Raw genomic sequence first — 15,207 nt, 5'->3', positions numbered from 1 at the left:
TTTTACGAAGATATTGATTCACTTATTGTCATTTTCTTATTAATTAATATTTCGTTTCTTATCAATGACATTTAAATATCATTTAAAAGAATTAAGAATAAGGGACAAATATGCATAAGCGTAAAATGACAAATTAAAGCGGCCATTGTAAGACAATTAAGTTATCGCAATATAATACAATACATTTCCATTCTATATTAACAACAAAGATATTCTCGAAGATTTTAGAATCTGATTTCAGGAGCGAGTTTAATAACAACGAACTCCCTCCCTGCATCATGGCAGGATGACTCGACGAAGTCAAAGTCTGTTTTCGAATGACTTGGCACTACGAAGAGAAGATCTGGGCTAGTGAGATCGCCAATTTCAGTTGCTGCCAATAACATCTTTGGCTGAGAATCGATATCGAGATAGATAGTATGTGTAATGCCACTGTGATCGATGCAATAAGAAATAATTACCTCAGCAGAAATATTACAATTTTCTTTATAATCGTAAGTTTTTATTAGGATATCGTAGTTAACAAAAATAACATTTCAATCGTATGATATTAATTTTATCATAAGAGTCGAGATATCTTAAAGAAAATTCTTGAGATTAATTTATAAACATTTGTTGGTGAGGGTGAACAATGAAGATACGAAAGGAGGGGTATCGTCGTGAGTTACAATTCGAAGATAATCTCGAAATATATTTTACATTTTCTTACGCGACGCAAACGTTACAAGCCAGTTTTTATATTGTATTAATGTAATGCATTTTTAGGTTAATGGACGATGATTCCTGATCGAACACTGGGCCAACACAGAAGTCAAAAACCGGCACGTAAACGTATACGCATAATATTATACATATATGTCATAAATTATAAATTGGAAATAACGTGCGATGCGAAAAGACGATGATACAAATATTTATTCTGTTTTTGTTAAATGTAACAAACGATTTGTGCCGTTTATAACAAAGGCCCAGTTAATGCTCTACATCTACCCTGTAGATCCGAATTTGTTTGATAAGAGGCGACAAATTCGGTTCTAGAGAGGTTTGTGTGGTGCATACAGTGCTACAGTGGTCTCTATTCAACGAAATTTAAAAAAAAAAACTTCCTTTTCTTTTTGTTGTTTTATATATATATATATATTATATATATATATATATATATATATATATATATATATACGTACATATTAATTTTCTTGACTAATGATTTGATGTTATTCGGTTTTAATCGACAATGACATTATTATGATAAAATATTGCGATTTAACTATTCCAAAAAAAAAAAAAAAAATTGTATTTATGAATTTAACGAGCGTACATCATTTTCAATGTTAATATACTAAAGCTACGATTTATATACGTCGATTACATATATAGAAGGTTTATTAGGAGAGCCTATAAAGACAAAGATAATCGCAACGATATTATCTACAAAGAGCTATTCTCATTTACCGACTAGCTAATACGAAGTTGCATTTATTAACTTGTACTAAGATAAGATCGATTAAAAACTTAGATATGCGTGGTGTACTAACATGAGTTAGGAAATAATTAGAAAAAGATGTATAATGAGAGAGAACAAAAAGAAATGAAAAGTACATCGCGCGCAGAAAGGAAAAAAGTAATATTAAAAGAAAGAGAAAAAGAAAAAGGATAACATTTCTCACGAGTATATTGACAACTAGAAATAGTCGAGCAATAAGAATTTACATATAGAATAAGTTACGTTCGTATCTCAACAGATCTAAGATCCTTGTAAAATGACTTGTTTCATGAATCATTTGCATTCGTTTCGAAGCATTTTCAGTATGTGAAAGCTTCCAATAGTTAGGAGAAATGTCCCGAAGGTATAGGAATGAATTATCGTCATTAATTTCGTGGTCTTGGTGCACCCATCTCAGGATGCTGTCGATGGTGAACTGTGTTATGACTAGCGACCCGTTGCACATCCACGCTTAGATGCATGGCATTAGCTCGCACATTCCTATCGCAATTTCTACAGGACGATTCAAAATCAAATTAATACCTTTAAGATACTTTCATAAGGGTTAAAACGAGAGAACATTTATATCGCTCTATGTAAATTAATTATATAAAACTTATAGAATATTTTTAATATCAAAAATTATAATGCACATTCGATCAAACGATATTTACTCAAATCTAACAATATCAAAATATTTTGTAAAATCTTTATAACGAACGTTTATACAATTTTCTTCCTTTAATTTGTTTTGTATCAATCGATGAAAGATAAATGCGGAAAAAGTTTATATATATATATATATATATATATATATATATATATAAATTTATTGTTACTTTAAAGTTAGAGAGAGAGAGAGAGAGAGAGAGAGAGAGAGAGTGAGAGAGAAGGGGGAGGGAGAGAGGGAGAATATTCAGACAGGATATTACGATAGATGGGTATAATTAAGAAATTTTACGTCAATGATACGAAAGGTACAGGATCTAAGCATCCACGGCTTCATCTTTCCCTTCATCATCATCATCTTCTTCTTCTTCTTCTTCTTCTTCTTCTTCTTCTTCTTCTTCTTCTTCTTCTTCCTCTTCCGTTACGTATGTATATCTTCGTTTTCTAGATACAGGCACGTGAATTCTTGAATCCTTCTGTAACGGTGAAGGTACGTCCATTAATCTTTGATCGTACTCATATTAAAGTGACATGCGGTGGTTATGCAACGCCTAGTACCTACCTAAGTGCTAATGAAGTGCATACACAGGCATAATTACCGTATGAGTGGACTGCCCACTTTTCACGCGGCGCATAATCTATCGGACAAAAAGAAAAAAAAAAGAAAGAAAGAAAGAAAGAAGAAAAAAGAATAATAAAGAAAAAAAGTAAAAAAGAAAGAAGAAAGAAAGGAAGAAAGAAAGAAAGAACGAGAGAGAGAGAGAGAGAAAGAAAAACGATTTCACAATGATCCGCGAAAAAAAATAATCATCGGCACGAGTGCGTTCACTTATAAACAGGGCGAAAGTTAAATAAAAATAAAATGATTTTTTTTTGTTTTTTTTTTTTTTTTATTCATTCTTATGCGTACTTGCGAATAAATAACTACTAAACGTATGCATATATGTGCATATATGTATATGTATATTTACTTAGGGCATCTATGTATATGAAACTTATCATTCTCGTTCGTATAATTTCCTTCGACACATTCATGAAAATGAATATTTATGAAGTTCCTGTTTCGAAATTCTAGGAAGTTTTCAGTCGATACTGAACCAAGAGAGGAATTCATTAGCTTGTAGGTATACGTTTTTCCAAACGAGTTAATAATTCAAGATACATAAGCAAGCAGGAAGACCGATAAAGATAAAACGTTAAATCAAGAACGAATTGTTTTACGCGATTCTTTTAACGGTTTCAAAGTATAACATTTACTTTTAAGTCGAATAATTGAAAATACTTTGGTTGAGTAATAATAAATTTTAAACTGAAAAATTATATTACAAGCTTTAAGATAATTGAAGAAAAGGAATTAACAAGGTGATATTGATAGAATCGATCGATAGACACGATCCAAAGTCAATCGTCTTATTTACAAATCGAGTTCCGAAGGACTCGCATAATCTCAATGTGAATAAATATATAGTAAGCAAAAGTACTTTATATAGGTATATAGGTAAGTATATAGATAGTACATACGTACACGCTGTCAGTTGAAATAATCGGTTATAAGAAGTTAAATAAGCAAATGGCAATGAAGTTAACGAGCAACCGAGCTAGCAAGCGTTTTATTGCGAAACGAACGTATATCGTGAGTTCTCTCATCTCGTGAATCCTCTTTCATCTTCTTTTCTTGAAGAGATGAAATAAGTATCGTTCGGTGGATCTAATCTCTCATGACGTTTCACCGGACGTCCACGTCGGCGAACTCGCCATTCTGGATGCCGAGAGGCCTCACCCTCACCGAATCAACGACGACAACAAAGACAAAATAACGATAACGACGACGACGACGACGACGACGACAACGACGACGACGACGAAGACGAAGACGACGACGATGAGGAGGATGATGATGATAATGCTGCTGCTGCTGCTGCTGCTATTGCTGCTGCTGATGTTGCTGCTGATGCTGATGCTGTTGGCCGAGCAAACGGATACGCTCGGACACGTTTACGCGCGTTCAGAGATCCTCGCTCGGCAGAGAGTCTCCAGTCTAAATCCACATCCGAGTGCGCGAGAAAACATAGGAAGATTAATGATTTGCGTGACACGAGCTTGGTAAAAGAGAGAGAAAGAGAGAGAGACAGACATAGAGAGAGAGAGAGAGAGAGAGAGAGAGAGAGAGAGATAACGATAGAGCGAGTAAGAGGGGTAACAGGAGTATGTTCCAAGTGGTGGGGTATAGCGGAATGGAGAGGAGAGTAAAGAGAGGGGAAATCGTTCGCACGTTTTACTTCACGAGGAAACCGTGGGGAATGATTTCTTCTTATTTCTCTTTCTATTTCTCTTTCTTTATTTTCTTACGACGATACGAAGGCCTTTTCTAAGACTTTTCTAAGCTACTCTTGCGATCACCTCGAGGATGAGAATTCGATCGATCGTGCCAACTCTTCAAAAAGTTTTATATTCATAACTGGATAGGTATAAGGAAAAAAAAAGTATTTTGGATTCTTTCAATGGTGGTGGTACGCCAGTTATCGATTTTTGCCGTCTCTCTTCTTGTCCCCTTTTTCTTTTTCTTTGTTTTTTCCTCTTTTCTTTTCTTTTTTTCTTTTTTTTTTTTTTGCTTTTTTCTCTCTTCCTTTTTTTTTCTTTTTTTTTTTTTTTCCTTAGATATATGCCCCTTGTTAGAAAGACTTCGAGGAGAGAAGTGTTCGGGAAACTGGATCAAACTTTGTGGTGTGATGGATTGAGAACTCGTGGATAGAATATCGTCAAAGTTATAGTGTGCCATACAGGTTCATTTATTGTGCCTTCGTTAGGTACGTCGATCTTCAGCGATCGTTGCTGATCTTCTTCAGCTTTTGTTAAGTGGCACGAAGTTCGAAACTATTATTATCCGTTGTTGTCTAATCTTCGTTAATTGATTTTCATTTTCTTTTATATTTATTCAATTATGAAGTATTTTGTCATATTTAATTATTTATAATTTTGTTTGTTCTTCGATCGTCATAGAAGAAAAGAAATTAATAACAAGTATTTCAACTTGAGATATTAATTTTTCAATGATTTTATAATCCTAACTGACGTTGGGAGAACGGAAATCCATTTTTGCATAGACCCAGTGCCGAGAAGCCTACCGATATATTTTTAGAATCCTTTTATGTCGTAGTCTCTCTGGAGTCCCGCGGTGAAAGGGTTAGCCTTCGTCGTATCGTCTCCATTGATAATCAGATTCGAAGGCGTAGGGTAAAAGAGTATCTCACAGTCTCGCAATATATTTCTCGTCGTCTTTTTATTTAAATGAAAACGAAAAACATGGAAGATCGGAATAGGAAAGAATAAAAAAATTTGTAGTCATAATATATAGAACTTTGAGTAGTTCTTTGTATGAATAATCTTATACTATATAATTATAAACAATAAACATTTAGATATTCTTTTAGTGCATCGTAGAGAGAGAGAGAGAGAGAGAGAGAGAAAAGATTTCTCTAATGGAATTTATTTGTTTATAAAAATAATTTGTAGAAGAAAAATATCTCAATTACGAACATCTTCCTTCTTTACAATCTAACTAACGAGTCTAATTCAGAAACATTAATAAGGGTTTCCTAAGGGATAATAAAACTCGATAGAAAAATAAATTAACGAAGTTCGTTTGTTTCTTTTTGTCGAGTGGAAGGGGAGAGCTCTTTGACGACTCACTGACAGAGTCAGTCATTGTAGACGGAGGTGGACGTCCCTGAATAAGAGAGACCGCTGACACCAGAGAATATTCTTTTCGAGACGAGCGGCATATACGGAATTAGCATGATTTGTATTGGACGTGCCTTTGCATAGCCTATACTTCTATACGTGGTAACATATACATATATATATATACATAGTTATACCAAAGTTATACGTATGTATATATATATATATAGTTATACCAAAGTCACCGAGTTCGTCAGGTGATCGAGGAGGTGCCATCAGTCACATGGAGGCGCGAATTCGCCGCTGGATGTACTGTTTATGTTAAAGGGCTCGTTCAACGAAGCTCGTTTTACCAGACTCCATCTCTCTACCCCTTCCTTCTCATCCTATCACACTACTCCCTTCGTTTTCGTCAGCTTCTTGACGTGACGACGCTTAACTACGGCTTGATCGGCCGAAACGACCCTTCCTCTTAACTTTCTACCTCGTATACGTCTCTCCGCGACATTCTTTTCCATACATTTCAGATATAAATGAGATCGAATTTATCTCTCTTTATGTGGCGGCACCTTTCTTGCGTGACGACGCCTAATCGCGTCGTTTTACCTTCGATAATCGAATTCCCTGCCTTTTCCTGACAATATAAGAGGAAAAAACCTATAAGAACATGGAAATTTTTCTTTTCTTTTCTTTTCTTTCCTTTTTATATATTTATTTATTTCTTTTTTTTTCATATAAAATCTATTGCTATTAGATTTTTATATTCTTTCCCTCAAGTTGACACTTCTTCTCGAAAAAATCGTCCATTAATTTAAAATACATATACATATATATTATATATATATATATATGTGTGTGTGTGTATATATATACATATATACATTTAAATAATACAATATCCTTGGTATAAATATTTAAAATTTGATTGAACGTCACAGTCACAAGATTTCAATTGTATCTGTCGATTAAAATCAAACACACCGTATATCGGCTTATCGTTCTCAACGTCTTTAACAATCAGTACTAACGAGTAAATGATTAAACATTATTACAAATAATACTTATCTAATACCATTCCCCTCTCTCTCTTCCCTTCTCGATAGGGAAAGTTTATGCATGTGCTATTAATAAAACAGTTAAAGATTCGTATTCTTAAGATGCGGTATAAAGTCAGGGACTAATGAGAGCCGCGTGTCAAGCTGGAATGTTAATCGGCCGGATTCATCAATCATTGGTATAGCGCGTGAATATAGAACGATGTAATTTACGAAAACTAATCGGATAGCCACGCGTTAGAATCGGAAGGAAAGAAAGAGACGAAGAAAGGGTAGTTGGGTGTAAAGATAAAAAGAGAAAGAGAGAGAGAGAGAGAGAGAGAGAGAAAGAGAGAAAGAGAGAAAAAAAGAAATGAAATGAAATGAAAAGAAAGGAAAAAAGGAAAGCAAGAAAAAAAAATCCAATAAAGGGATACAAGAAATATGTAGTAGTTATAAATCATTATCGATATAATTAGTACGATGTAAGAAGGAGTTCGACCGCAAACCGGACGCGATCAGCTGAGTTTTACACCTCCTCCACCGCTAGACCCAATACTTTTTTTTCTTTCTCTTTCTCATTCAAGGAAAGTAGGCCGTTTCCTTTGTCATAACCCGTAGAACTAGATAACACTCTTTTCTTTTTCTTTTTCTTTTTCTTTTCTTTTTTTCTTTTCTTTTTTTTTTTTAATTCTTTTTTTCTTCTTCTTTTTCGAGGACCACCTTAACGTTCATCAATTTTCGACCTCTGGATGCATCGGAGATAAATAATGAATCTCGTTCGTGGATGAAGGTGAACGAAGAATCGGAATGATGTCCGTGCCGTAGGTCCAGATTCGAGAGAAGGAAACAACGTTTATTATATTAGGGACAAGCACTGTGAACATCCAGAAGATATAATAGCCAATGAAATGAAAGATAAGATTTAATCAAATATCTTTAGGAAAATAGTTGGATGCTCGAAAAGTGTTATAAGACTCGTAGAAGTTTACTTAATAAAAGGATTAATTAATTATATTCATTACTTTTATTAGTGAATCAACTATATTAGAATTTACTATCGAAATAAATTTTTATGAATAATAAAAAGAAATATAATTGTAGATAAGTAAATACGATTATAAAAGTAAAGATGCAATCATAATATGATGATATTAAATCTCATAATGAATCTCGTATCGAATAAGAAGGAGAGAACGAAGCTAGAGATGAGCGCCCCTGAGCTATAATATTAATGATGACTCGCTCTTACTAGCTCGTCGTATCCCAAAGAGGAGCCAGTTTACGCTGTTTGTCCTCCCGTGTCCTCTATCTGCGGACACGTATGCAGTTTTCAGTTAATCCTTTCGATCCTTCTCGTTGAGATTGCTTGCCGAGTTTACGCGCACTCACGCCTATCTTCTTCACATCGTAGCTATCATCGCATCGTCGATATGGCGACGATGCGATCGTTATTATTTCTTTAAGGGAAGGGGAAATTTTTTTTCTTTTTTGACCAGTTTGATAGCGAAAATTTCGTAATAAAAATTGATAAACAGCAAGAAAAGATAGCGCTGCATTTTTTTGAGGAGTTGTAAGGTAAGAATGGGAGAATAAATAAATATTATCTTAGAAGCCTTTGAAACATGGATTTTGAATATATTTTCAAATACAATATCATATATATATATATATATATCTTGTTTATGATAAAGTAGAAATAAAGAAACTGTGCTGATTGACGAAAAAGTAGAGATTATAAAGAAGCAGTTCTACGTCCTCGCCCTCTCCAAAGAAATCTACGTCCGTAGCGATTTTTACTAACATCTGTGGTAGATTTACCAACTTTTCTTTTCCTTTAAAAAATGATCGTCCAACACGATTAATATCTGTCCACGAAATCCGAAAGACGAAGAAAATGGGAAAATGGTCGAAACTGTTAAAATGGTTCCGCCGGTTGCCACGCCACTTCTGAGCAGCTGAAGGCGCAATCCGGTCCAGCCCTCTTGCCTGTTAGAAGTCCACCGCTTCGGTCATGTGGAAAAATAATTACTAATGTCGGACGAAAAAAATGTCGATGTCCTCGGGAAAATATGAAAGTATAATAATTACATCGATCGAAAAACAACGATGAAAAGAATTTTCATTTCGAAATATCGTAGACGTGCGTTTAGAAAAAAAATTACTTATTTAATTACTCATCAATCATATCTTCTTGAACTATTTTTTCTCGTATAAAAAAAAAAATATCTTCAATAATATCAATGAAACTAGATATACATCACTCAAAAACAAATACTTAGCAGCAGATAATTTCGATATTAAAAATTAATCATTGTTAAACATTTTTACTTTTTCCTTTTCTTCTTTTCTTTTCTTTTCTTTTCTTTGTTTTCCTTTTTTTTCTTTTTTTAATAAAAATAAACTTTCAATTTTTACATTTGATATCATCTGTTATATAAATAGATATTGTAAAAGATAGTTCGAAGAGATCCTCGAAAGAGATCTAACGTTTACAACGTGAAAATATAGTGAAAGAAAATAGTGAAGCCGCCATTCTCCGGCAATATGGCGGTAGAAGAACGGTGCGCGTCTTCGGAAGATGCGAGAACGATGCAGGCACCAAGGCGTATCCCGCGGGGAAGATGGCCGTGGCCCTGGCCACCTGCTGCCACTTTGATTTTGCCGCTGGAATCTCATTTAGCAGTGTAATCCCCGTGTTCATTGACGATGGATCGGCCGTCCACGAGGCATTGTAGGTGTACTGAAACATTTCGTACCTTCTAATATATCATCGATCGCCGCTAGACGGAAGATCGAGCACGATTAACGGGCGTAAAAATATTCTTATTGTAAGGTAGATCCATATCAAGCGATATATATATATATATATATATATATATATATATTTATGTACGTACATACATACGTACAGCCTCATACAAATTATAGTAATTTCCAACCTTTAAGAAGTTTCTAATTTTTTAATTTTTTTATTGCTTGAAATAGTACGATTCCTCTCAAACATACATATAATAGAGATTAAAATGATGAATATTTTTATTATCTTATTCGTCGTTCATTTTCGAATACAATAAAGCTTTCATTGTAATTATAATACTTGGCTAATGATCTTAAAAGACTTAACTAGAACAGAATTCTCAGAAAATCTCTATAAAGACTAAAACGTTGTCGAGGATTTTGTTCGTAAAGAGAGAGAAAGAGAGAGAGAGAGAGAGAGAGAAAGAGAGGGACAGAATGAAATTAAGTTCCGGAAGGACGTCAATTAATATGCCTGATAATTATCATTCTCAACGAAGCCGACTGCTCTTTTTCTTCTTCTTCTTCTTCTACTTCTTCCTCTTCCTCTTCTTCTTCTTCTTCTTCTTGTTGCTTGTATTTGATCCATGTTCGCTGGTTACCGTGTTTACACAGGGAGACCGCAATTAATAACTCTGATAATGTGTCAAGTAGTACATTATCTTATTTAATTTGTAACTCGTTCGTACGACAAAGAAGAAGAAGAAGAAGAAGAAGACAACGAAGAATAATAAGAATAAGAGGATGGGGGAGGAAGAAGAAGAATAATAAGAACAAGAATAAGAAGCTCGAACGTCGAGGAATCTCGATTTCCGCGGTGAAGACAATGATTCGAGCTTTCCTCTGCCTTCCTACAGGCCATACGATGAATAGTCCGCTGATTGTTTGCGCCGCGTCACGGTTTCGGAGTCGCGTTTAATTCAATTTGTGAAGTGACTTACGGTGTCTGCCATTAGTCATCGTACGGCGTGCGCCTCGTCGTAGCTTGCCGACCGTGCTTCTTACTTTTCAGAGCCTTACCGAATCGCCAAGTGGAAGTAGAATGAGCCATCGAGAAAGAGGTGAAAAGAGGGAGTGCAAGAAAGAGAGAGAGAGAGAGAGAGAGAGGAGACTCCTGAGAAAAGGGTATACCTTTTGAGAGTCACTTAGATCCAAGCCGCCCTGGACGACCGGTTGATTATGGTTCCAGCACTGCCTGAACGTTATCTCTACGAGAATGGTCCTCATCAGGTGAATCGGCCGCAAATGGTAGCGGCATAATAAGTACCATTATTATCGGGAACTCTGTTATACATGCGCTTCGTCGATACGCGATGCCGACCGACGGCTCCCCAGAAAACCAGGAGGCAAGACTGCCTTTTTTCTTTTTTTCTTCTTTTTTTTTTCTTTCTCTCTTTCTTTCTTTCTTTCTTTTTTTCCTATTCGAAGGGTCAACGAATAAGACGAAAGGGGACGCGTTTTAAAAATCGTTTCTTTTAAGTAGTCACGGTACATTCGAAACGGACGAGTTTCTCGTAGCAGGTAAAGCCTACATATGTCTATCGACCAGGTCATGTCTTTTTGTAATTTTACTTTTATTTTACAAGGAAGTAGGTACCTATATGTTGCTTGTACTTTAAAATTATCGTGTTGTTACACATGATGGATGGTAAGAATTTTTTTTCGTGTTAAGTAGTATGGACTGAGGTTAGTTAGAGATAAAGAGAAAGAGAGAGAGAGAGAGAGAGAGAATGAGAGAATGAGAGAGAAATAAAAGAATACAAAAGTCTAAAAAATATTTATAGTCATTAGTAGTACGAAACTTGTCTACCTACGAGAAAATTCGTGCTAAATACGAAGGTATTCGTATATAATAAAATATGGACACATAATTATAGTTATTACGATGGTATTACGTATATATCGACTTATGAGTGGGAAGCTGTACTACTGCAATGAACGAGTCTCGAAAAATATTATTGCTCGTAAAAATGTTTGCCCAATGGTATATTTATTGACTTACGTAATTGGATATCTTGCCTAATGCAATTAATGAAATAACGAAAGTCGAGAAAATTGATCTCGGTCATGGATATTCGATTGGTGACGGCCACTATTGATTGCAAATAACTTTGAGGATCGTTATCATATCTCGTTCCAAGCGAATAAACCTGGAAGAGCGAGGATAAGAAAGAGAAGAAAAGAGAGAGAGAGAGAGAGATAGAGAGAAAGAGAGAAAGAGAGATGCAAGAGAAAGGAGAAGCAAGAGCAGTAGAACGAACGGAGAAAGTAACCGTAAGAGCGTCGAACGTACTACGGATGATGATGACCAAGCATATTTCACCGAAAGTCTAGACTTCCAGTTCGAGCCCTAAGCTACGAATGCTTGAACGGTGCTTAGAGTAGGTAATACTCAATAATTAGAATGAACTTATTATTAAAGGCAGTTAATCGTTTCTTTGATCCCTTTCGATTGCTCTGTCACATCGCTGTTCTTTTATCATTTAAAAGTCAATTCATCATAAAGTTTTAAGACTTTATAGTCATCATATAATTTCTAAAGGTAACAGATAGAGAAAGAAAATAAATTAATTTAATTCGATTAAATACATATACTTCGTGAATTAATAGATATCAGAATATCTAAAGTTACCTAACTGGATATCCATTATGTTAGGTAAGAATTAGATCGCGCATAAACGATATTAGAGATTCATTCTCATTAATTTTCGTTTTGTAATGACGCACATGGCATATCGTAGCAAAGCTTGAACTTCCCGACGAATACATTATCAATGACGATATGATAACTCGTATGCGTGGCAAAGAAATATTTCTACCGCGACGAAATTAAAATTGTCGACTTATATGAACGAAAAGACGTGTCGAAAAAGAAATACGACGAGTTCTCGCGAAGTGAAAGTAGAAAGCTCGGGAGAGCATGAGAAAATGTATGTAAGTAAAAAAATTGCTATAAAAATTATACCAACCAAAAGAATAATAAATAAAAGAAATACCAAAGTTTCTGTATATATTATACATATTACAATAATATATATATATATACATATATATATATATATAATGTGTATGTGTGTGTGTGTGTGTGTATATATAAAGTTTGACATTACATAATCGCATTTCTCAACAGCAAGAACCGAATCGTTCCTCAATCAAGAATTTTCACCGTTTAATGATCAATAATATTATAACATTTAGTTTTATTTGTAATGAACGAAATGAAATCTGAAGATAATTATACGTTCGTGGTTTTAAACAAATTCACATGGCAGGGCCACCCGGTATTATCTCTTCGGTCTTGTTACGTGTAGATGAAGGAGGCCGACCACGAAGAGGGGAAGAAAAGGAAGAAAAAGAAATAATAAGAACAAGAAAGTATGATCTATCGAAGGAAGGAGAACGAGGAAGATGATGAACATGAGAGGTATGAGTTATCGAACGAAAGGGAAGAAGGAAGAGGATGGAGAAAAGAATGAAGAGAGAATGCAATGTGTAGGAAGATGCGCGAAGGTGGGATAGTAGTGGGGTTGAGAGAATGAGAGAAAGAGAAAAAGAGAAGGAGAAAGAGAAAGAGAAAGAGAAAGAGAAAAAGAAAGAGATAGAAGGAAGGAGAAGAAGAAAGAGAAAGAAAGGGAGAATGGAAGAAAGGAGAAAAGAAATGAAAGGCTGTCAGAGGAAAGGAGAGAAAGAAGAGAGAAAAAGCTCGGAGGGTATTAGCCGGTCTGAAGGGTGGATGCGAAGAAAGAGAGTTCCCTCTTTCTTATATATTTTTTCTTGTATTCTCCGCCGTTCCTTGGGAAAAGTTTGTTGTTTGAAGCAGCGCTCTGGCTCTCGCGATCATTAATCATGCCAAGTTTTGGTTTGACTAGCAGCAGCCCTGGCATAGCTCTTTCTCTCTCTCTCTCTCTCTCTCTCTCTCTCTCTCTCTCTCTTTCTCTCTTTCTCTTTCTCTTTCTCTCTTTCTCTCTCTCTCTCTCTCTTTCTCTTACGTTCTCTCTCTTTCTCTCTCTGCGATGTGCGCGCGAGCACACGGCCGCTCTTTTCCGACTCTCTGCACTTCTCTCTCCCAGTTTTCGTTCCTGTTACGTCGGCTTCCTTCGGCAACGCCAACCTCGAAGCGTTACGTGGGGGAGAGAAAGAGGGTTGCAGGGAGGACAGAAAAGGAAGGCTTGCTTCGTTTCTACCCCTCACCCCAATTCCCCAATCTCCTTCTGCCTTTCCAGACCCTTCTGCGTTTCCCCATCCGTAGGAGGGCGCAGGCTATTCGGGAATATCATAGAGGGGTGCCACCATAGAAAAGGAACCACCATCCTCTTTTACCCCTCCATTTCTTTCTCTCTCTCTCTCTCTCTCTCTCTTTCTCTTTCTCTTTTTTACTCTTTCTCTACTTTCACGAAAAAAGCACGGAAAGGAGGCATTTCTTTCTATGTATTCTATCGGAGTACGATATAAGCCCTTTCTATGAAGTAATAATAGATTTTCAAAAGCTTTCTCCTCGACTTTTCGCGTGGCTTCAAAACGAAAAATCAAATCGTCTTCGTTACAAAAGGGTTTTACGAATTTTTTTTAGATGCCTGTATAAATAATTATCATCGAACATGGGATTATTAAAATCCTTTCTGACAGATATCTCTATATCGATATATTGTTCTATTTTGAAAAAAAAAAAACAATCCTGACTTATCTTTAGATCATCATTATCTTATGTAAGAATGATCGTTTGAGAAAAAAAGTATCTTGAAAGAAGTGTCTTTTAAATTGTCTAGAGCATTCAAGTACGATAGAATCCAGTACGAAAGTAGAGTACCAAGATCATTTAAAGATCTAACGATCTCGAATTCGTTCTCGATTTTCATGAAGTGAAACTTTAAAGTACGTATTCAGAACGTTGGTTGTACATATTTACATGCACGCACACATGCACACATTCACGATAGAAGATATCGAGGATATGGAAGGTGGAAGGAGGCAAAGGCTGTACCTGTGGATTGGTAACTCGAAAGTTAGGGTCCCGCGCTGCAGTTGATTAACGATGTGAGCGTCCAGGTCGAGGTGGGTGGCGCATGCCTTTGTGACAGGACGCCCGTTCCTCCGCTCCACCGACATCGCCACCGTTGCTATCACGGATTATTATAACTCGTAGGTTTCATCTCGTACTAGCCATTCGTCGTCCGGCTTCGACTCGGACATCGATGCGCTCACCGGTTATCGTCACGTTCGTATAGACTCTCTCGAAGGATCAACCAAGCCCACCTCCTTCGACGATGCTTGATCGAAGACCGATCGATAGAGGATCGATCGTTCCGCTGGCACACGTCGATGATTTCTGACTTAAAATCTTTTTTGTTATCTCTTCACTACTCTTTTTCTTTCTCTTTATCTCTTTCTCTCTCTTTCTCTCTTTCTCTCTCTCTCTCTCTCTTTTATTTCAGTTCTTCGACTTTATTCTATAAATGAGGATCGATCTCTTTTTATGATTCAAATATTTATTGTTATCAATGATTGGTCCTTCAATTTTGATATATACTTTTCTAGAATATA

General features: G+C 35.8%; 1 protein-coding gene across 3 annotated transcripts; it reads right to left on the bottom strand.

Moving 5' to 3' along the window:
• Positions 1 to 9,257: 9,257 nt before the first annotated feature.
• On the bottom strand, positions 9,258 to 14,998 carry LOC118445836 (uncharacterized). Of its 3 annotated transcripts, XR_014982080.1 has the most exons (3): positions 10,798 to 10,966; positions 10,608 to 10,681; positions 9,258 to 9,610 (listed from the first exon to the last, which is right to left on the bottom strand). XR_014982080.1 is itself a non-coding variant. In XM_035875790.2 (2 exons), the coding sequence occupies exons 1-2, from the start codon at positions 10,891 to 10,893 to the stop codon at positions 9,353 to 9,355; spliced, it is 354 nt and encodes a 117-aa protein (XP_035731683.1). In that variant the 5' UTR covers positions 10,894 to 10,966; the 3' UTR covers positions 9,258 to 9,352. The 3 variants fall into 3 exon arrangements, 1 of the variants encoding a protein (XP_035731683.1); XR_014982081.1 differs by lacking the exons at positions 10,608 to 10,681; positions 10,798 to 10,966 and adding an exon at positions 14,648 to 14,998; XM_035875790.2 differs by lacking the exon at positions 10,608 to 10,681.
• Between the last annotated feature and the right edge of the window lie 209 nt (positions 14,999 to 15,207).

This window comes from Vespa mandarinia, chromosome 4 (genome assembly GCF_050613455.1).
Source record: "Vespa mandarinia isolate Hongniang chromosome 4, ASM5061345v1, whole genome shotgun sequence".
Taxonomy (NCBI): domain Eukaryota; kingdom Metazoa; phylum Arthropoda; class Insecta; order Hymenoptera; family Vespidae; genus Vespa; species Vespa mandarinia.
This window is presented reverse-complemented; position numbering and strand designations above follow the sequence as displayed.